Below are 21,935 nucleotides of genomic sequence, written 5' to 3'. Positions count from 1 at the left end.
ATGATTTGGATCAGTGCACAAAGCAAGGTTTATAAAGAAACATTCCCATAGACACACTCCTAAACCTTGTGGACAGACTTCCCACAAGAGCTGAAGCTGCTATAGCTGCAAAGGGTGGGCCAACGCAAAATCGAACATTAAAGTTCATATGCGTGTAAAAGCAGGTAAACAAGTGGAAGAGGTGTGAAGGCACTTAGTTTAGGGTGGTCTTTAAACACTCATGACAGTTTATCTCCTGCCCTTGGATTTTAACCTTCCTTGCGGTATTCCCAAGTGTGGCTCGGGGTTAAATTTCAGTGCCAAAAGCGGTAACCCCGAGCCACACTGTGATATATATTTTTTTATTTTAATTTTACTTAATGCTATATACATCCCCTTTCTTTATCATAGCATATTTAATCCTGTTTCTGCTGATATAGTACAAGTAAGCAGTATTCTCACTGATATACCAGCACCTTCTTTACTGCTGTATACATGCTATATCAATCACCTCTAGATGGTGCCACCCACCATAATACATTGAAGTATTCCACTAGTATTTTATATACAAGAATCATTTAAATCCTATTAAATATGATAATCTTATTTGTTAGATATATTTTTATATTATTAAGACTTTATTGTGATTAATTTTATAATCATATTGATGTAGCACAAGCCCGATATGTACTGATAAGAAGGCACTTGTGTACACAAGAGGGCTTGATCTGCTAGTTGAAAGCCGATCCATTTTAAAAGTATATTCACTTTTATTAATTTGAAACGGCCTAATTTGAGTCATCCAGAATAAATTCCAATATGCACCGTTTATTAAACATTGCGGCCCGCTGTCCCAGTTAAGAATGAGTTAACACCATATTAGCTTACGATTGGGTCTATGCATAGCCCCTCGACCAATGAGATCACATGTAGCTCTAGAATACTCACACTGATTCGAACCGGCTTAGACTTCCTGATGACGCACATTTGATTGCGAAATGCATTGTGGTCTAAGCCCTACTTTCTGAAACCACAACGTCACATCCCGTCGACGGGGGAACGCACGGTTGAACGCACGCCGACCGCTGCCACGCTACCTGTCATTGTGAAGCCATTCTGTCGGCTGACAGACCTAACGGCTTTTATAAAGAATTATCGAGCCTTTTTATCTGTGCCAGGAGAGCACCACCTATTGTAAGCACACATCTTTTACCTTGTTTTTCTTTTATTAAAATAAAACGGTGTTACACTATATCTGGCTTCCTGTATCCTATATCTCCATCACTGAGATACTGATCCAGAGACCCCACATTGGAGATACTGATCCAGAGACCCCACATTGGAGATACTGATCCAGAGACCCTCTATTGGAGAAATTAAGTGATGATATAATCCCCTGAAGCCCTAAGGAATTTCCAAGTGTTTGATCCATATAAGCCCATTAAGGGAAGAGGAGAAGGAGTGGCCATACCCTTATATTTAAAGCCCGCAGGGTCTGTGTGACCCACTTACCTCTGGTGAGCATTTAAATATTGTCACCTAGCCCACAAGGATCACACGTTGGAACACCTGGATATTTTTATCCACTTTTGAAACATCGCCATATGGACTGTTATGTCACTGGAGTGACACTTTGCACGCTAGAAAGTAACTTACTGTGTTATTGATCCACTGCATAGGTCACCCATATGCATAAATATATTAACACATGTGTCACTAGCGTTGATAACCTTTTCACCTGCACTGGTAATTAGTCCATCATATAATTCTAACCAGAAAATTGCACTTGGTACCTTATTTTGAATATTTGTCTTTTATTGATTTTTTTATTGTGATTTTTTATTTTCATTTTGTATACCAAACACTTTATATAGCACAGTCACCTCACCATACCAGGACATTTAAACCATATGGTTCATCTTTGCCTGGAAAAGCACTGCACATCCAGAATTGTTTTAAAACTGCACATAATTATTTAATGTGATTATTTATTGTGATTATTCTGTATTTTATATCTAGTTTTATTCCATGAGCACTTGAGTGAATAATTGGACCGTGTATATGGCTTCTTTCACACGGCCGCTCCGTGTGAAAGCTCCGCTGCGGGACTTTTTTTTTCACGGAGCGGATGAAATTTGTGTCATCCGCTCCGTGTGTCCGCATATCATCCCATCCGTTTGCGGATGATATGCGGACATAATGTAAGTCTATGGCATTGCGGATGTCAGCGGATGACACCGCTGACATCCGATTTTCCTTCCTTTCCATTTTTTGAACGGATGAAAAAATAGGGTTCTGTTCCGTTCCAAAAAACGGAACAGAACTGAAAGAAAATCGGATGTCAGCGGATGGTATTCCGCTGACATCCGCAGTGCCATTGACTTACATTATGTCCGCAAATCATCCGCAAAAAAATAGGATGATTTGCGGACAAGCGGAGCGGCCGTGTGAAAGAGCCTTATCACATTTGTATTACTCCTCACACACCGTTGGTGCATTCAATATTTTATTTAATACACTTCACTTTATCAGTGCCCCCACCCTTTTATACGTGTAAAAGCAGGTGTCCCAATACTTTTGACGATAAAGTTTTAATATACACCCCTGAAATTTAACATGTCTCCCATTAGGTTTTAATACACATAAGCTATACATGTACAAATCAGTCATAGTTTTGCTGAGCCATGTATGTTGCTAATCACCAGTAAGTATCTGAAATCAAGGCATCAACAGTCAAGTGAAACACAAAAAGGAAATTTTTGCACTTTACTACTACAATGTGAATCTACCAAAACAAAGAAGTGAAGCACAAATTATGCTACCTGCAAGGTTTGTCTAACGACTTAAAGTGTGTGTAGGGAGTATGTTCAGACAAGCGTACTCCTCTGCAACACTGATAATTCACCTTTGACCATGGCAGCGTCACACATCAGCTAGCAGTTGTATAAGGCCCTGTTTACAGGCATGTTAAATAAAAACTCCCCAAACCTGCTTGAGGCAGCCAGATAGGGCTTTGGTGGTGTTTAGAACACATCTGTACACCTAAAGAGCGATAAGCTGCAACATGATTCAGAAACTCAAGACATCCTTATAACTAGATCCCCCATCAGCATTTTCTTCAGACTTTGAGGCTGGGTTCACATTATTGCGATGCAGATTCCAGTGCAGGTTCCCGCTTTGCATGTTTCTGGCAGGCAGTTCACACTGCCCTATGTGAACCGCTGTGGGTGTCAAAACAAAGTTAATGACACCCCCAGATCAGATTGCAGTGCGAACTGCCAAATGGTGCAGGAATCGGATCGCATGGGTGTTCACACCCATGCAACCTGATATAGTGTGTACTAACAAAAGGGTCCTGCACCATTTTTGACTGAATGCGATGCAAATTCAGCCAGTTTGTATGGCTGAATTTGCATTGCACAGACATCGCAATGCAGTGCAAATCACATGCGATGTCTAACATTGCAATAGTGTGAACCCAGCCTGACAGGGAAAATTGCAAAGTGCATTATTCTTGACAACCAACAAAATCTGTTTTTCAAAAAAAATGCAACTTCAGCAACAAATCTGGTAGGTTGCAGGTTTCTTTCCTTGCCTACCAGGTGCACTTAACTCAAAGGTTCTAGATAAAATAACTTGGTGTCAACTCCTATGACACTCATTACTTCATGTAAACCTGAATACTTGAAAAAGAGCAGGTTAACATTACCTGTAATTGGAATTAATTTCCAGTTCATTTCAGTCTCCACATTGCTTGAATTAGAGTTTTGCTGATCGTAGATTTCTTCAGTAGGTGTGCTGGGACAAGGACTGGCATATCCTGAATATGGCCCCTGGGCAGAAAAAGGTAAGTCATATTTGATCTTATGAACAGCAATTTAGCTGGAGTGCTAAGGGGTCAGAACAAACCTGAAGCCTGAAAGCAGCTGCCTTTCAACTGCCTGATTTCATGCATTGCACACAAAATCAGAAGACCTCTGAGCCTCTCAGGTATTGCAATACTCATTGCTTTCAAAAGGGATGCACTCAGACATGGTTATCCCCCCCCCCCCCCCCCCCAATAAAATGGATTTATAAGAACTAAATTATCGTGAATTTAACATAAATAGGCTTTATACATACTGAAATGTAACATAAAAGCACCTCTTAAAACCTTAACATTTAACACAGAAGTTAATGAATAATCAAACTACTGAATTGGATGCTAAGAATTGTTTCATTTGTTATCAAACACAAATAAAAATGTAGCTATGAATTGTTGCTGTCTAAGCGCCGGTTCACATTACCGCGACGCTACTTGCAGGGGCGACCTCCGAGATCGCGGTGCGAGCAGCGTGCCGCGACCTCGGAGCGGCCGCCACGGACTTCATAACATTGAAGTCTATGGCGGTCGCCTCCTGGTCGCCCCAAAGAAGCTCCAGACCCTTTTTCTAGGTCGGAGCGACTTGTGTCGCTCCTATTAGAACGGGTCCGCAGCTTCCCTATGGGAGGCGACCTGCGGCGACCAGGTCGCCTCACAGGTCGCCCCAGTGTGAACCGGCACTAAGGACCTTGGCAGCACTCTACATTTGTAAACATGTTAGCATCACTTCTGGGTAGACCTGATAAGAGGATTTTACAGTAATCTAACCTCTGACATAAAACCAAGTATTGGTTAACTGTCAGCAATGGAAAGATTATGAAAATATTGTATAGGCCACTGTTTTACAGACATTACGAAGACGATTCTAAAAAGTAAGATCCATGTCAAATATTACATTGTAGTATGTGACAAGTTAAGATTAATTTGGATTACCAAGGTTATATTAAACATTTTAAACCAAGGCAAGTCTGGCTGGTGGTATTGTGCATTTTAATCAGAATGCTACTTTAAAGAGGAAGTAAACCCTCCTCAGGAAGTTGTACCTATAGGTAAGCCTATATTAAGGCTTACCTATAGGTACTGTAAATATCTCCTAAACATGCACCGTTTAGGAGATATTTACCTTTAATGCAGCCAGTGACGTCACTGGCGCATGCGCTCTGAAGGAACGGCAGATCGTGCCGTTCCTTCAGAGCCCCGTGCCGTGACCGTCGGCTCCCGCGCGCGTGCGCGGGAGTGACGTCACCGCGGCTCCGGCCAATCAGATGGCCGGATGCCGCGATCCCGGAAGACGGGCGACTATACATGTCGCCCGTCATACAGGTAAGCGGACGGCACGGCGGGGGCTCGTTCTAAGGTAAGTATTTCATAATGAGCTACTATGCGATGCATACTAGCTCATTATGGGTTTCTCTTTCAGGATGTAAAGAAGAGAAAAATTTTTTTTCTCGGTTTACAACCTCTTTAAGTGCCTTGATTTTTATTTATTTTTATTTGTTTCATTAAGGCCTATTCCTTCAAGAGTATGCCCCCGTTCACACTAAGGCGATCTGTGAGGCGACCTGGTCGCCTCACAGGTCGCCTCCCATAGGGAAGCTGCGGACCCGTTCTAATAGGAGCGACAAGTCGCTCCGACTTAGAAAAAGGGTCCGGAGCTTCTTTGGGGCGACCAGGAGGCGACCGCCATAGACTTCAATGTTATGAAGTCCGTGGCGGCCGCTCCGAGGTCGCGGCGCGCTGCTCGCACCGCGACCTCGGAGGTCGCGGTGCGAAGTAGCGTCGCTCGTATGTGAACGGGCACTAAGTCTATGATGATCTATTGTAACATTCTAAAGATGGAAAAGGATGCTAATGATTTTAGCTATGATATATGTGTTCATTAAATAACATGTACGGCCATAAATAAACTTTGTGATTAGCCTTCAGATGGAGTTAAAAAGAAAAAACCTCCGGCTTCAGGCCTCATATACAGTATTTACACAGGCTCTTGCTGGCAGGCAGCAAATCCTACTTAAAAATTTGTACATACACTTTACACATGTAATGTTTGTGTGAACATTTATACAGCATACATGGACCCTACGGACCTCTGCCGCTGCTCAGTGCTGAACACCTAAACAAGGCGCAGACAGCGCCACTGCTGATTATGCACTACTAATGTTTACGTCAGTCCTGAATGAGTCATTCATGTAGAGGTGGCGTATGCACAGAATGACTTCGGCCAATTCTAAATAACTGAAGGCAGATTTTGTTCTGCACATGCACCGCACAATGAATGCATGACCTTATTAGGGCGCGCATGTAAACCTAAGCCACTATTCCTAACCTGCAGTACTGCTGGTTACACTATGGGGTTGATTTACTAAAACTTGGGAGTGTAAAATCTGGTGCAGCTGTGCTTGGTAGCCTCTAGCTTCAGCTTGTTCAATTTAGATTTGACCAACAGTTTGTGCAGCGCTTAACAGTACAATTCCATACAGGAGGAATCAGATGGCCCTACTCCGAGCTTTTATTCTAAAAGTAAGGGTCAAGTGATACAAAAGGTAAAAAGATAAAATTACAGTTAGATGGAGGCAGGATAAAGGGAATTCCAGTGGATGGGAGAGGCTTGGGAAAAGTCCTGGAAGCAGGCATAAGAGAAGGTAACAAGGGAGCTACAGTGCTGGTGGTCTTGGGGAGAAAGAATTTGGTTGGTATTTTGAGACAAGGTTGGTGATGTAGGGAAGATTTGTGGATGACTTTGTAAGTTTTTAGTAAAAGCATGGATTGTGAGCAGAATTTGTTCCGGAAACATGCTTGTAATCCAAAGCACTCATATCAAAGCAAATTTCTCCATAGGAAATAATGGAAACTTTGTTTCTTCCACAACCATTTTTTTATAAATCCCTCAGTTTATAGTCCATATAAAGAGATTATAGCAATGTGATATGCTGCGTAACCATAAAATGTCCATCCACAAATGGGGCCTTCACAAGGGGATTAGAAGCAAAATCCATCAGGAGCTACAGAGTATTAAAGAGAAGAGAGGCGCCTCCAAGTGTAGCAATATGATTACATTTAATGAAGGTTTAATATTTAGCAACTGACATGGTTAATTAAAAGCAGGCACATCTACGTATGCAGGCAACTGGGGTAAAGCTGTCAACATAGACCATCCTCAGTCTATGAAGTCAGTGGAAGGGGCATGTGGTGGAGGAAATATGAGCTTGGTTTTCGATAGATGGAGTTTGAGTTTGAGGAAGTGGTGTGATATCCAGACTGATATGTCAGTTAGTAAATATTTATATTAATGTCTACAGTGCAAAACAGAAGCAATCATGACCCTGGACGCAGCACTGCTATTTTTTAAGCTGTTTAAATCACATATTGCGGCTTTGCAGCCTAAAATAAGCTGTATTTACATCCAAGTAAAAGATACACCAACATAAAAATATATATATATATATATATATATATTAATTGTAAAAAGGATTACCCCCTCCTAAAAATGACTTGCAAACTCAATCAGGTGTCACTAATCACCTTTTCAATGGCACACAAAGCCAACTGAACAGCTGTGGTCATTTTCATTAGTTCAGCATCAAAAGAGCTTTCCTGGAGCATTTCAGTCCCTGGTATTTGACGCAAACAATCAGCTATGGGTGGCAAGGCACGTCACCAGGATCTCCAGGATAAAGTTGAAGACAGGCACAATAGATGGCTAGAAAAATGTCAAAGGCTTTATCACTGCCTAGAAGCACAGTGAGGTCTTAACCTGTTGGTGCCAACATCACGCATATATGTGGCTTCTTGGTGGGTGGGTCTTGGCGCCAAGCGGCCACATATTTACACGCAACAGTGCAAAACGAGCTGTGCCAAATGTTACATGAACATAGATCCCGCCTCCCCCGGCATCTGAAAACCCTTAAGGGGCCAGAAGGAGCTGGTCCCAAAGGGTTAAGAAGTGGAAGGTATTTGGTACAAAGCAGACCCTCCCCGGGTTAAGATGCTGCTCCAAACTGGATAAAAGCCAGGAGGAAACTGGCCAGAGAGGCTACCCAGAGGCCTACCACAACTCAGAAGAAGTTGCAAGAATTTATGACAGAGTTGTCATTATGTGCATGTGACAACATTATCACAAATTCTCCATAAATGTGGCTTGCATGGGAGGGTTGCAAGAAAAAAAGACACTCCTCAAGAAAGTCATGCCACGCGCAGTCATGACTGAGCTTTGTCAAAAACACCTTGAAGATTCTGAGGCTACATAGAAAACGGGAGTTATGGTGAGAGGAGACTATTCGGCCTCGTGCACACTGGACATTTTACAGCTGCTGTTTTTGGCATTAGGCGATTTTTTTCTGCAGCCAGTAAACTCCCCGGCATGTTATACTATGTGTCCATGCATCACATCAGCATTTTCTGGCTGGGAAACCCTGGGAAACCCCCCCCCCCCCCCCCCCAGATATAGTGGGTTTGAAAAACACTAAAAAAACACGGCTATTTGGTTCAAGTAAAGTCATAAGCGTTTGTGGGGTTAAAGCAGGGCTTGACAAATTTTCCTGAAATCTAGGAGCCAGCTAAAAAAGTTAGGAGCCTGTTTTTTTCTTTTAAACTAACAACCAAGCTTTATTTAATAAAACGGATACTAAATTTACACATAAAAACGACTAGAACCCCACTCTCCTCTAGCGCAATTGGATGAAAACAGACTGTCTGTCTCTTTCCATCCGATGCCATCTGATCCGATCCACGGGGTGGATAGAAAATAGAACCACCATCCGTCTGCTTTTGGCGGACAGGATCAGATGGCGGCAGATTACTGCTCCATAGAGGAGAATGAAGGGTCCGATCAGGTCTGCCTGAAAAACTGACAGGCGGACCTGATCAGACAGCCCGTGTGAAAGGGGCCTTCGGCTGTGGCATAGCGATGAGGAAAAAAAAAAATTTATATATATATATATATATATATATATATATAATATTATTATAATTTTTTTTAATAGTAATAATAATAATAATAATAATAATAATAATAATAGGAAAAAAATATATATTTTTTCTTTTATTTTTTTAATAATTAAAAAAAAAAGAAAAAATTATTATTTAGTTTTTACATTTAAAAAATAAATTAAATTAATAATAAATAACCACACTCCCTGTCAAAGGTAACTAACTGGACAGGGAGATGGCATTGTGAACAAACAGGCAGTGGAAACAGTAATTACAACAGTCATTACTCCCGGCCACCACAAGAGGGCGCCAGTTCCCCATTGGAAGCCTCTCATCTCAAGTAGGCCGAAAAGCCGGGGCCTCAATTTTCGGACGGCCCGGAAGTCCGTGCACTCCGTGCGCGGAAGTCCGTGCAAAAATGACAGGACACCTTCTGCAGGGCACCCCAGGCGCCAGGTCGCTAATTCTAGTCGCAAATGCGACCTGGCGCCCGGGTTTTGTCGAGGCCTGGGTTAAAGTTTCACTAAAATTGCTAATGCAAAAAAAAAAAGAAAAAAAAAACACAGCAAAACTCACTTTAACGTGGCATTCTACAGCTAAAACTACTGACTTAGGCTGGCCATACACTATACAATTTTCCTATTCAATTTCCTTTAGATTTACCTTCAACTATGTAGTGCAAGGGCCTGCCTGATTGCATACAAATTGAAAGTGTTTAGGTTTGACCTCATATTATATGGTTTTGGTAAATCTAAAGGAAAGTTGAACAAGAAAATTGTATAGTGTATGGCCAGCCTTAACATTCAGTGTGCATGAGGCCAAAAATTGATTTGGTATCAACACCAAATGACATGTCTGACGTAAATCCAATACAGCTCACCATCCAAAATAACTCCATCCCTACGGCATGGAGGTGATAATATCCTGTTATGAGGGTGTTTCTCTGCAACAGGCACTGGAGCAACTGTCAGGATAGAAGGAACAATGGATTGGGGCAAAATACCATCAAATTCTCTAGAAAAATCTGCTGCCCTCTGCCAGAAAGTTTTCAAAGCCAAAATTACCACAGTGGTTGAAGGAGAAAAAAAATGTCCTTGCATGGCCTAGTCAAGAGCCCAGACTTGAACCACATTGAAAATCTGTGGAATGACTTGAAGACTGCTGTCCACAAATGGTCACCATCAAATTTAACTGATCGGTTCTACAAAGAAGAGTGGGCAAACATTGCAAAGTCTAGATGTGCAAAGTTAGTGGAGACAAATCCCAACAGACTAAAGGCTGTAATTAAAGCAAAAAGGTGGTTCAACAAAATACTGACATAAGGCTTTTTTATGTTATGTATCTTTCATTTGGATGTTATAAATACAGCTGGATAAAACAAAAACAGTTTCTAGTTCAAGTTGTGATTATGTTAAAGAGGGGTGATTCTTCTCTATATGCACCGTACCAGTTTTCAGCAACAAAACAAAAATGTAAAGTAACACTAAACTTTACTAACCTGAATCATCTCCTCCACTGGCAGAGGATCACTCCCATCATCCATGTTCTGTACCTGGGAAATGTCTGCAATGGGAGCAGTAGGTACTACAATGGGAACAGCAGGTACTGCAACAGGAGCAGCAGGTGCTGGAATGGGAGCAGCAGGTGCTACAATGGGAGCAGCAGGTGCTGCAATGATCGCTGGAACATTCCCACTTTGGGATTCCACATAAGTGTTTTCAATATAATGTGTACCAATGTCTGGGGTAGTTCCAATAGGTTCCAGACCAGAAGGGGCATCACAAGCTAATCCCACAAAGTCCAAGTTTGAAGTCTCAACACTGACTGCATTTTGAACAGGCAACAAATTCTTTGGGTCCAATAGGCCAGAACTGGAAAGTTTTTCAAACAATCCCTTACAATATTCTGCATCAGCCAACAGCTGCTCTGATGCCATTTCCTCTTCATTCTCCTCCTGTCTCAGATCTGTATCCTGTCCACCAAGAGCAGATATTAAAGAATGTGCAGACTCCTCTGGATCGTGACCTTTGAGAAAGGAAAATGCCTAGTTATTCCAAAGCATTCGCACACAGGTCACAGAAAACTGAACCACGGTACATGGTAGACAGTATAAACCAAGTATAAAAATTGTTAATAAATTTCACATTTTTTCATCCCTGCACTGCTAATCCTCTGCAGCCTCTTCGCATCCACTTTGTCAGAGGCTTATAACAGTAATAGAAAGCCGGTCTGATCCCAATAGACCATGCTCTAAATGTGTCAATTATACCAACATATGCAAATGTGAGTGTGCATATACTATGCAACAAAGATTTGCTGAAATCTTGAGCAGAGCTTGGGCACAATGATGTCATGTTCCTGTGGAGGAGGGTGCAGTAATGGCATGAGCACAGAAGCAGCTCTGGGCGCACTTTTAGGCTCGGTTCACACATAAGCGATGTGGGAACCCTGCGAATCTACTGCGGGTTCCCGCATCGCATTCATATCGCAGGCAGTTAACACTGCCATATGCGAATCGCTGGGTGTGTCAATACAAAGTTAATGACACCCGGAGCGCAGTGCGCTCCGAATCACATGCGATGTGAACCGTGAACCAAGGCTTATAGACCAAACAATTTGCAGGCATTTCACCCTAGGTGCTGAGATAGCAGCTTATTGTAAAGGCCTGTATCACACAGGCTTTAGCTGTGTTTGAAAACTAGGAGAAATAGGGCACTTTTCAATAAAAATCCTTAATTAAGCTGTGCCATTAACTTTCACATCAATGTCATCAACATTAGGGGTAAATTAGGTGAAAAAACTGGATAAGAACTTGCAGCACCCACTTCAAGAAGAAGCAACTATTGTGGAGAAAGGAAAGATCACTGCTGCGGTGTATCTCAGGCGCCAGGATGCCATTTCCAGTCGCCATTGCGACATGGGTTTTGTCAAGCCCTGCTTAAAAAAAGATACTAGCAGGCTTCAGCACTACTTTAAGTTTGTTGAAAGACTGCTAACAGCTTGCTTAACCACTTACCGCAAAGTGACGTAGGGCTACGTCGGCAAACTTTGCGGCAAACTAGCTAGAGGCACCATGCCCGGTACCAAGGTTTACAGCCGACGGTCGGCTTTCCGTCGTTCACAACTGATGCAGCTCGGGAGCCGCTCTATCGTTACCCGGGTAAGCGGGAGGGGACGCCCCCCGCGACTTTGCTCGGGGCTCCCATCCCACCGGGAGCCCCGAGCACCCAGCCGACACGTCCGCCGGCTGCATGGAGTCCCAATCTAAGCCGGAAGATCGGGTCTCCGATGACGTAAACCGGAGGCGGCGTTCATGACGTCACTTCCGGGTTTCTATGCTGCAAAAGGCGGCAGATTTAAAAAAACGTCTGTATGCAAAAAGGACGTTTTCGGCGTTTTGCATAGATGGAAGTGTAGTGGAGGGGTCTAGGGTCTTTTAGACCCCCAATCCCTCCATAAAGAGTACCTGTCACTGCATATTGGTGTCACAAGGGATGTTTACATTGCTTGTGACAGCAATAAAAGTGATCAGATTTTTTTTTTTTTTAAACCTGTAATAAAGTAAAAAAAATAAAATAAAATAAAATAGGAAAAAAAAAAAAAAAAAATTTTAGCCGCCCCCGTCACCGCACGAAAAAAAAAAACGTACACGGAAGTCGAGCCACGAATGATGAAATCACTGTTCAAACCACACATGTGAGGTATCGCCGCGATCGCCAGAGCGTGAGCAATAATTTAAAAAAAAGCTACTCTGTAACTCTAAACTGGTAACCGTTAAAAAAATTTAAAGCGTCGCCTATTGAGATTTCTATTGACCGTAGTTTGTCGCCATTTCACGGGTGTGCGCAATTTTAAACCGTAACATGTCGGGTATCTATTTATTCGGCGTGACATCATCTTTCACAATATACAAACAGAATTGGCTAACTTTACTGTTTAGTATTTTTTAAATGCAGTGGAATGTGTTTTCTCGTAATTTTTCCCAAAAAATGGTGTTTTAAAGACCGCTGGGCAAATACCGTGTGACAAAAAATATTGTAATGACCGACATTTTATTCTCCAGAGTCTTTGCTAAAAAATATATATAATGTTTGGGGGTTTTAAGTAGTTTTCTAGGAAAAAAAATGATTTTAACTTGTAAACAAAACGTGTCCGAAATAGGGCTGGGGCTTAAGTGGTTAATGTAACAATCAGCATCCCATTATGATGTATAAAGTTGATTCACACTGGGGTGTGTGCACGATTTGAGGTGAACTGGAGGTGCTTAAGGAATAAATTGATTAGGTACACTCTATTTGGAGCACTGAATGACTTTATTTTACGGTTTGAGTAAAGACTGTTTCCCAGGACATTTCAGCAAATGTTTGTCGCGCACTATATGCACCCTAAGCATTTTTTATATATTTGCAGATTGAGGTTAAGTATTTGCACATGAAGGTATAAATGGGTGTCTGTTCCTTCAGATTGCATGCGTCGGTGAAATAACTGTCTGCATGTACAGTAAATATCTCCTAAACGGTGCACATGTATTAATATAGGCTTACCTATAGGTAAAAAAAAATGTTTAGGTAGCAGTATGCCCCCTAAAATACTTACCTAAGCCATGACTCCATCCAGCGTTGTTCCCGTCCATGGCAGCTCTCTCCCTTCTCCTTACTCACAGGCTTGGCTGAGAGCAGTGGAAGCCATATCATGTGACGGAGTAGTGGGACCAAGTCTATAGATGCAGGCAGAGGGGTTCTGCACAGAATCGAGCCTGCAGGTGTGCCACGATAGGAAGAGTCTTCCTATAGTGGCAAACCAAGAGGAGGAGGCGCCAAGAGCGCCAGTGAGGGACCCAAAAAGAAGAGGTTTAGGGCGGCTCTATGAAATTTTTTTTCCCCAAGATTAAAAAACAGTTCACAATTGCTTGAAATTGTTGCTTTTCAACTATATTGGTGTGAAAATTCCAAGTATAGCATTTTTTTTCAAACAAAATGCCATCTGTGAATGTGGCTATTTCGGGAAAAATCATACATATTGTTAATGAAACCTGTTTAACCACTTTACGACTGCTCACAGTAATATTACTGCGGCAGAGTGGCTCTTTATCGTCTGACGACGTAGTACTACGTCGTCAGACACTCCGCCTTCTGGGCGGCGCTTGCGCGCCGCCGGAGGCTCGCTCCCGCTGTTTTCATTCACAGCGGGAGTCGGGCCAGGGGAGGAGCAGCGGCGATCGCCGCTGCTCTTACCCGATCGTCGGGGATCGAGTCTGGAGATCCGCCCGCTGTGTGTAAACACAGCGGGCGGATCTCCATAGTGACAGGGAGTGACAGATTGGAGTGTTCAGCATAGCTGGACATCCGATCTGTCCATGACTCACTCAGTCACCTCCCCCCCTACACGTCAGTAAGCACCAGGCATACATTAACCCCTCCTAACCCCTCCAATAAAATTAACCCCTTCCCTGCCAGTGTCATTTTTACAGTAACAGTGCATATATATAGCACTGATTACTGCAGTAATGTCACTGGTACCCCCAAAAGTGTCAAAAATGTCAGTCAAGGGTCCGATCTGTCCGCCGCAATGTCGCAGTCCCGCAAAAAAAAAAAAAATCGCAGATCGCCGCCATTACGCGTTAAAAAAAAACACCAAAAATGACAGAAATCTTTCCCTTTGTTAGTAAACGCAATAACTTTTGCGCAAACCAATCAAAATACGCTTATTGCGATTTTTTTTACCAAACATAGGTAGCAGAAAACAAATTAGCCGAAAATTTTTAAAAAAATTGTTTTTTACATCTTTTTTGGGGGGAATTTCATATAAAAAAATGTTAAAAATATTGTTATTTTTTCAAAATAAACGCTATTTTTTTGTTTATAGCGCAAAAAGTAAAAATCGCACAGGTGATCAAATACCACCAAAAGAAAGCTCTGTTTGTGGGAAAAAAAATGACGTAAATTTCGTTTGGGTACGGCCTCGCACGACCGCGCAATTGTCAGTTGAAGTCGCACAGCGCCGAATCGCAAAAAGTGGCCTGGACGGAAGACAGCAAAATCCTCCGGTGGTAAAGTGGTTAAAACATATGGAATTCCATTCAAATAGCAGGTCTGGGTGAAATGTAAGTGCTTTTGAACAAAATTAGTTGACTCAATGATGGCAAGAATTTTCTATTGATTTTTCTGATTTTCCGTATGAATGTTTGAACAAAAATTCTAAGCCACTGGCCACAGAGCCTGACTGATTATGTTCACTCCAGCTTTTGATGGGCTCGCCCTCGAGGAGTCACAGTCTATGGCTATTACTCAAGAATAAAAAGTATGAATTCAGACAAAGAGAAGAGGGGAGTGGAGAGGGATTAGAACCTCTTACAGGTTATGGCTGACTGTGTCCCTGTTAATGAGAACCTCCTTATCTATCCTGGTGCCTGAAATCACAAGTGAAAGAAAAACTCAAAATTGTGAATAGTCACAGGGAAGGAATTTAGGGAAAATCATCAACTGTAGACACCAGTTCTGGTGACCTGGTGATTGCCAAGGATTTCCCACACTTTGGGGTAAAGGCATTTTCCTTTAGTTCCATGGTTGCTATGAAGCAGGAAGCGGAGGGACAGATGACCCAAAAAACCCCAAAAAGGTTTTAACTCTTCCTTACTCTTTCCAAAAGAGACAATTTTATCTTATTACAGGAGTGTGCTTGCTCAAACTAGAGGAGTGCCCTGTTGCATCTAACGGCCAGTTTTTAGCCTTGGGTGATTTAAAAAAACCTAAAGGCCTCAAAGACTTTCCCTTTGCACCTGCTTTACCAGATGGAAACTGAAATTTTCAGACAAGCAGCTTAATCCCCCCTTAATGCTCATTAGCCTTATATTTGTGGATTTTGTGCAGATTTGGCCTCATCCTACTGTGGATGTGGCATTGTCCCACCTAACAGGCTACTTACTATTCCAGTAGAGGATCCTGATGTGACCTTCTTCAAACCATGCCGAACTGGCCTAAATAAATCCCTTTAGGGTGATCCTTTGCTTATTTCAATAGTGACCATTTTCTACGGTCCTACCGTCTCATCTCACATTGGGTAGCTGATCACTTTCAGTAATCTATGGCAAGTACATTGGCTAAAGCTGGCATTGTGTATCCATTGTTACACCAACAATTGGTACTGAAAACATTGCTAAAAAAAAAAACTTACTGTTCTGATGCATGTAGTCTTCATATTTTGGATGTTTCCATTGTGCCCCTGGACTGGTTTCCAGCTTTCTTTTCACACCAGTGTTTGCAGCGTCATCTGTCTCCAAATTACCCTTTTTCCTAGTCTGAATTAAGTTTAACAAGGAATTCACTTTGTCTGGATCATAAAATGAATTATCAGGAAGAATTTCACGCCCAGTCGCTCGACTGCTTGTTCCATTATCATGATCCTCCTCCATGGGTTCATAGTCCGAGATGGGACTGAACTGCTGAACCCGTCTATTCTCCGTGATCAGTTCCTTTGCACGCTTTACTAGCAATGTATACGCATCTGATCCTTTTAGATAGCTCTCAACAACTCGAAGTATCCCACTCTTCTCTCTTGGTGCTACAAACAAGGTTTTCTTATCATCGCAACTCTGTTCATAGTTTCGAAGCTTAAAATCTTTGTGTTTGTAAGATCCTTCTTCTCGTCTTTTCAAATACAAGTGCACATGTTTCTCCACAACAATGTTGAAGTTGTCAGAAGTGTCTGAATGAGCCTTATTTATGGCATAGTGTAAAGCGCCAAGAAAGGTCAAGAACTCAGGCATAATTTCATTGCTTTCTGTGAAAGTAGGTCGGACTTTGAAACGTGATGCTGAATTAAAAGAAGAATATAAAACCTGTTAAGTGCAGGTAAACTTCCATTAGACTAGCCTAATAAAAAGAAAAACAGGAGCCATTTGTTCCATATATGACCAAGGGATCAGCAGTCAGTGATCATATCCCAGCCAATCAAGGTCACAGCCAAAATAGGATGCAGAGCAGGATCTGCTTCATAACATGGCTCGAGAGGGCCCCCCAGCTGCTTATCATAAGGTCCTGTGGTGCCCGATTCAACGCACTGCACGGCTCTTTTTTTGGACAAACTTTACTCGACACGTACACAACACACTTCATTCACGTCACTGTACAGCAACGCCATGCAATTATATAATGTATATAACGCCATGAAATGCAGCATGTCTTCATTTCAGTGCTTCGTTGAAGTCTGAATGGGACACAGGGAACAATTGGTTTCTGTGTTTCCCTGCGGTGACAAGCATTTTACAATGCAGTAAACATAGAAACATAGAATGTGTCGGCAGATAAGAACCATTTGGCCCATCTAGTCTGCCCAATATATCTGAATCCTATGAATAGTCCCTGGCCCTATCTTGTATGAAGGATAGCCTTATGCCTATCCCATGCATGCTTAAACTCCTTCACTGTATTTGCAGCTACCACTTCTGCAGGAAGGTTATTCCATGCATCCACTACTCTCTCAGTAAAGTAATACTTCCTCATATTACTTTTAAACCTTTGCCCCTCTAATTTAAAACTGTGTGCTCTTGTGGTAGTTTTTCTTCTTTTAAATATGCTCTCCTCCTTTACCGAGTTGATTCCCTTTATGTATTTAAAAGTTTCTATCATATCCCCTCTGTCTCTTCTTTCTTCCAAGCTATACATGTTAAGGTTTTTTAACCTTTCCTGGTAAGTTTTTTCCAGCAATCCATGTACTAGTTTAGTAGCTCTTTTCTGATCTCTCTCTAGAGTAGCTATATCCTTCTGGAGATATGGCCTCCAGTACTGCGCACAATACTCCAAGTGAGGTCTCACCAGTGTTCTGTACAGCGGCATAAGCACTTCTCTCTTTCTACTGCTTATACCTCTCCCTATACATCCAAGCATTCTGCTGGCATTTCGTGCTGCTCTATTACATTGTCTTCCCACCTTTAAGTCTTCTGAAATAATTACTCCTAAATCCCTTTCCTCAGATACTGAGGTCAGGACTGTGTCAAATATTCTATATTCTGCCCTTGGGTTTTTACGCCCCAGGTGCATTATCTTGCACTTATCCACATTAAATTTCAGTTGCCAGAGTTCTGACCATTCTTCTAGTTTTCCTTAATCCTTTCCATTTGGCGTTTCCCTCCAGGAACATCAACCCTGTTACATATCTTTGTGTCATCAGCAAAAAGACAAACCTTACCATTGAGGCCTTTTGCAATATCACTTAAGATATTAAACAAAATTGGTCCCAGTACAGATCCCTGAGGTACCCCACTGGTAAAAGGTCTGTCACCGCACAATGTGTGAATATACAATTCTTCTATGCTACTTTGTAATGGAAACTTCATTTTGTATGGTAAACTAAACCTTATATATAGAAAAAATAATAATTTCACACTTACCAGACAGTAAGGTCTCTCTGGACTGCTTATAGATGAAGAGAGCGTGCAGGGGGTAAGGTTTTTTAATCTGAGAACCTGAAATGGCATTTTTTTTTAGTAAACTTTTAACTTTAAAAATGTTACAATAAAAAAAGAAAAGAAAGTTAGTACGCTTACCGTACACAGATCCCATGGGCGTTGGGAAATAGAAGAATAGGAATCCTCTGTCTGGCAGTGGTTTAACCAAAGCCTAGGAAGAAGAACCAATCTACATTACAAAATCTTCAAATCACAAATCTATTTAGAATTTTATATGCCAGCAGTTACCAAATAAGCAATTAATAATCAAAAGTACAAGTATCGTAGTTTTCAGTGATCTGATCTAACTCAGCACCAGCTGCATTACAGCGCAGGGGGGGCGCGTTGGCTGTATTTCACATCAACCAGATTCCTATAATCATCCTAATGCAATGAGATTTCTGAGTAGCTGGTATTGCAACAAAAACAATTGTGGCTTGTCAAGTTGACACAAGTCCCGCAAAGTAAATGTGTTAACCACTTAAGCCCCAGCCCTATTTCGGACACTTTTTGTTTACAAGTTAAAACCAGTATTTTTTTCCTAGAAAACTACTTAGAACCCCCTAACATTATATAAATTTTTTTAGCAAAGATTCTGGAGAATAAAATGTCGGTCATTGCAATATTTTTTGTCACGCGGTATTTGCGCAGCGGTCTTTAAAACTCACATTTCACTGCATTTAAAAAATACTAAACAGTAAAGTTAGCCCTTTTTTTTATATATTGTGAAAGATGATGTCACGCCGAGTAACTGGATACCCAACATGTTACGGTTTAAAATGCGATACCTCACATGTGGGGTTTGAAGAGCTATTTCATTCGCAGCTCGACTTCCGTATACGTTTTTTTTTTGTGCGCGAGCTAAGCGCCGGTTCACACTGCAGTGACGCTACTTCGCACCGGGACCTCCGGTCGCCCTAGTGTGAACCGGCACTAACGGTGTTTTTTCCTATTTATTTATTTTTTTTATCTTTATTACAGGTTTTTTAAAAAAAAAAAAATCTGATCACTTTTATTGCTGTCACAAGCAATGTAAACATCCCTTGTGACACCAATATGTAGTGACAGGTACTCTTTAAGGAGAGATCGAGGGTCTAGAAGACCCTAGACCCCCCTCCACTACACTTCCACGTATGCAAAATGCCGAAACGGCGTTTTTGCATACAGCCGTTTTTTAAATTTGCCGCCTTTTGCAGCACAGTAACCCAGAAGTGACGTCATGGACGCCGCCTCTGGGTTACGTCATCGGAGACCCGATCGAAGCCGTTTCCGGCATTGATCGGGACTCCATCCAGCCGGCGGACGTGCCGCTGGGTGCTCGGGGCTCCCAGTCACGGAAGGCGGCAGGAGGGGGGGACGTCCCCTCCCACTCTCCCGGGTAACGGTCGAGCGTCTCCATTACCGACGGAAAGCCGACCGTCAGCTGTAAACCACGGTACCGGGATGGTGCCTCTAGCTAGAGGCATCATCCCGGTATACTACCGCAAAGTTTGCCAACGTAGTCCTACGTCACTTTGCGGTATTTAATAGACCATATTACAATATAAAATGTGAATATGTTGGTAGACTATCAGGGGCATTAAGAGTTTCACAGGCTTTATATACCTGCACTTGTCTAAGCTTAGAAAAGTTAGCACATGCTGCTCCCCAACAAAGGGGCACAAGCCTCGAATATCTGCTCCCTGATGTATGCCATGTCTGACAGAAGGCACAGAGAGCACTTCAGCTAGTGTTACACGGGTATTTTAGTTTGATATTTAAACACAAATGACAAGAGGGTACAATTCACAAAAAGGAATATAAAAAAACCCTAATCTTACCCAGAACAGATACTTAAAGTGATTGTAAAGCTTGGATTTGTTTTCTTTTAAAATAAACTGGTTTATACTAGCTTGCTTTGTACAAGTGCAGCCCCAAACATCCTCTTTTTGGGTCCCCCGCTGGCGCTCTTGGCTCCTTCTCTTTTTGATAGTACCCCATAGGTAAACGCTTCCTATGGGGGCCTAGCTGCATGCTTGCTCTCGGGTGGGGCCGAGTCAAACAGCCTGACTCGGCCACCCTCTCTGCTCTATCACTAGCTTTGATTGACAGCAGCCTCTGCTCTATCACTAGCTTTGATTGACAGCAGCAGGAGCCAATTTATTCTGATGCCTCAGCAAAGCCTGTGAGACCAAGAAGCGATGGGAGGGAAGAGCAGCTCTCCTGAACAGTGCCAGATCGAATGGGGGTTAAAGTATAAGGGGAGTAAAAGGGGCGATATTCATACCTAAAGATTTTTTACCTTAATGCAAGGAATGCATTAAAATAAAAAGGTTTAGGCTTTATAACCACTTTAATGCTTCTTTTTTTCTGCTACGTTTTTGGTTTACTTTAGCTACCCCTTGAATCTAAGGAAGGCTTCTGAAGCATAACTTGACAAGGCAGCAATGCACTGGAAGTCAGTAGAAATTTCAGACAAAAAGGCAAATTTTTTTTCAAGGCACTCATCCTTTCTAGATGTTCCCTATAAGATAGCAATTTTGCAAATTATAAAGCAACCATCATGAAAGGTTAACAGTTATAATGTCATTCTGCCATAACAGATTACACAGCAATGATAACAGCACAACTGCAGGGAAATCCAACAAAACAGACAAATCTTACCAAATTTTCTTTCTCCAGCTTTTGTAACAGTCTTTGGAAATCATTCCCAGTTCTCGTCTTGTCACATACCTCACAGAGACGACCATATATACCACCCTTCATCACTATATAACAAGTACATAAAAACATAATCCAAATATAATTTATTAGTTTAAAAAATGGGACAAACATATGTTGACAAAGTCTTCTTAAATCAACCTTTTTGCTATGCATAAACCCTTGAAATAAATGTAATGTCTCAGGGAACCTTTGATGAAATGTAAATCTAAAGCACACTGCGGGAACAGGACATACGTAGTGAAAACAAAAACCCTTTCTATACAAAATTTTCAGGACTATTAATGAAATAAAAAAAAAGGCCATAAAACAATATTTTTGTGCCGTCTTACTCTGGTGGACAGTGGGAGAGGTGTTACCATACATTGGTGAAAAGAGGGAAGAATGCCCCCCTACAGATAGCCTAAAGATCACTGATGCCAGGGGTGACCAATAAAAGATCACCAATACTGGTGTCCATGGTTACAAGTGGAAAGAAGCCGCTTCTCCCATATATTGAAGACAAAATTTTACAGGCACCATCTGGCAGAAAATCAATCCACCACTACACTCAAGGAACTCCTAGCAACGACTGGAGAAAATACAAAGATCAATGAAACCCTGGATGAGGAAGGCTGGACGCACAAAACTTGATTGTCTTACCATAAAATCCTTTTCTCTGAAGTTCATTGACATACGCAGCTCCAAATAATTCTTGACCATTGGGTTATGCTGCCCCCTACAGGAGTAGAACACTAGGCAGGAAAAAGCTTTACCATGCCTATGGGGGCCGTCCCTGCAGGCATACACCCACACAATATTTAGAGGGAAAAACCCCAACCCACTCAAGATAGAGGGGTGGGTGCTGCGTCTCAATGAACTTCAGAGAAAAATTTACAGTAAGACAAAAATCTAGTTCTCTCCATCGTTTGACAGACACCGCTCCATATAATTCTTGACCATTGAGACGTCCCAAAGCAGTATTTGCATGAGGGGTGGGAAAACAATGCAGAAAAAGAACAATTCCCAACAAGGTTAAAA

The 21,935-nt window shown here is 41.9% G+C and overlaps 1 protein-coding gene across 1 annotated transcript in view; it reads right to left on the bottom strand.

The window, feature by feature from the left end:
* Nucleotides 1-21,935, bottom strand: part of TASOR (transcription activation suppressor) — a 123,550-nt gene that overhangs the window by 51,581 nt on the left and 50,034 nt on the right. The window contains exons 11-16 of the mRNA XM_082265035.1: nucleotides 20,859-20,962; nucleotides 18,315-18,387; nucleotides 18,159-18,233; nucleotides 15,944-16,582; nucleotides 10,269-10,795; nucleotides 3,689-3,812 (exon numbers count right to left, since the gene is read on the bottom strand). Of these exons, the coding sequence (XP_082121161.1) occupies nucleotides 3,689-3,812; nucleotides 10,269-10,795; nucleotides 15,944-16,582; nucleotides 18,159-18,233; nucleotides 18,315-18,387; nucleotides 20,859-20,962 (1,542 nt within the window). The remainder of the gene's footprint in view (nucleotides 1-3,688; nucleotides 3,813-10,268; nucleotides 10,796-15,943; nucleotides 16,583-18,158; nucleotides 18,234-18,314; nucleotides 18,388-20,858; nucleotides 20,963-21,935) is intronic.

This window comes from Pelophylax lessonae (genome assembly GCF_965119305.1).
Source record: "Pelophylax lessonae genome assembly, chromosome: 8".
NCBI classification, from domain to species: Eukaryota; Metazoa; Chordata; class Amphibia; order Anura; family Ranidae; genus Pelophylax; species Pelophylax lessonae.
The sequence above is the reverse complement of the archived record's forward strand: the minus strand, read 5'-3'. Positions and strand labels throughout refer to the sequence as shown.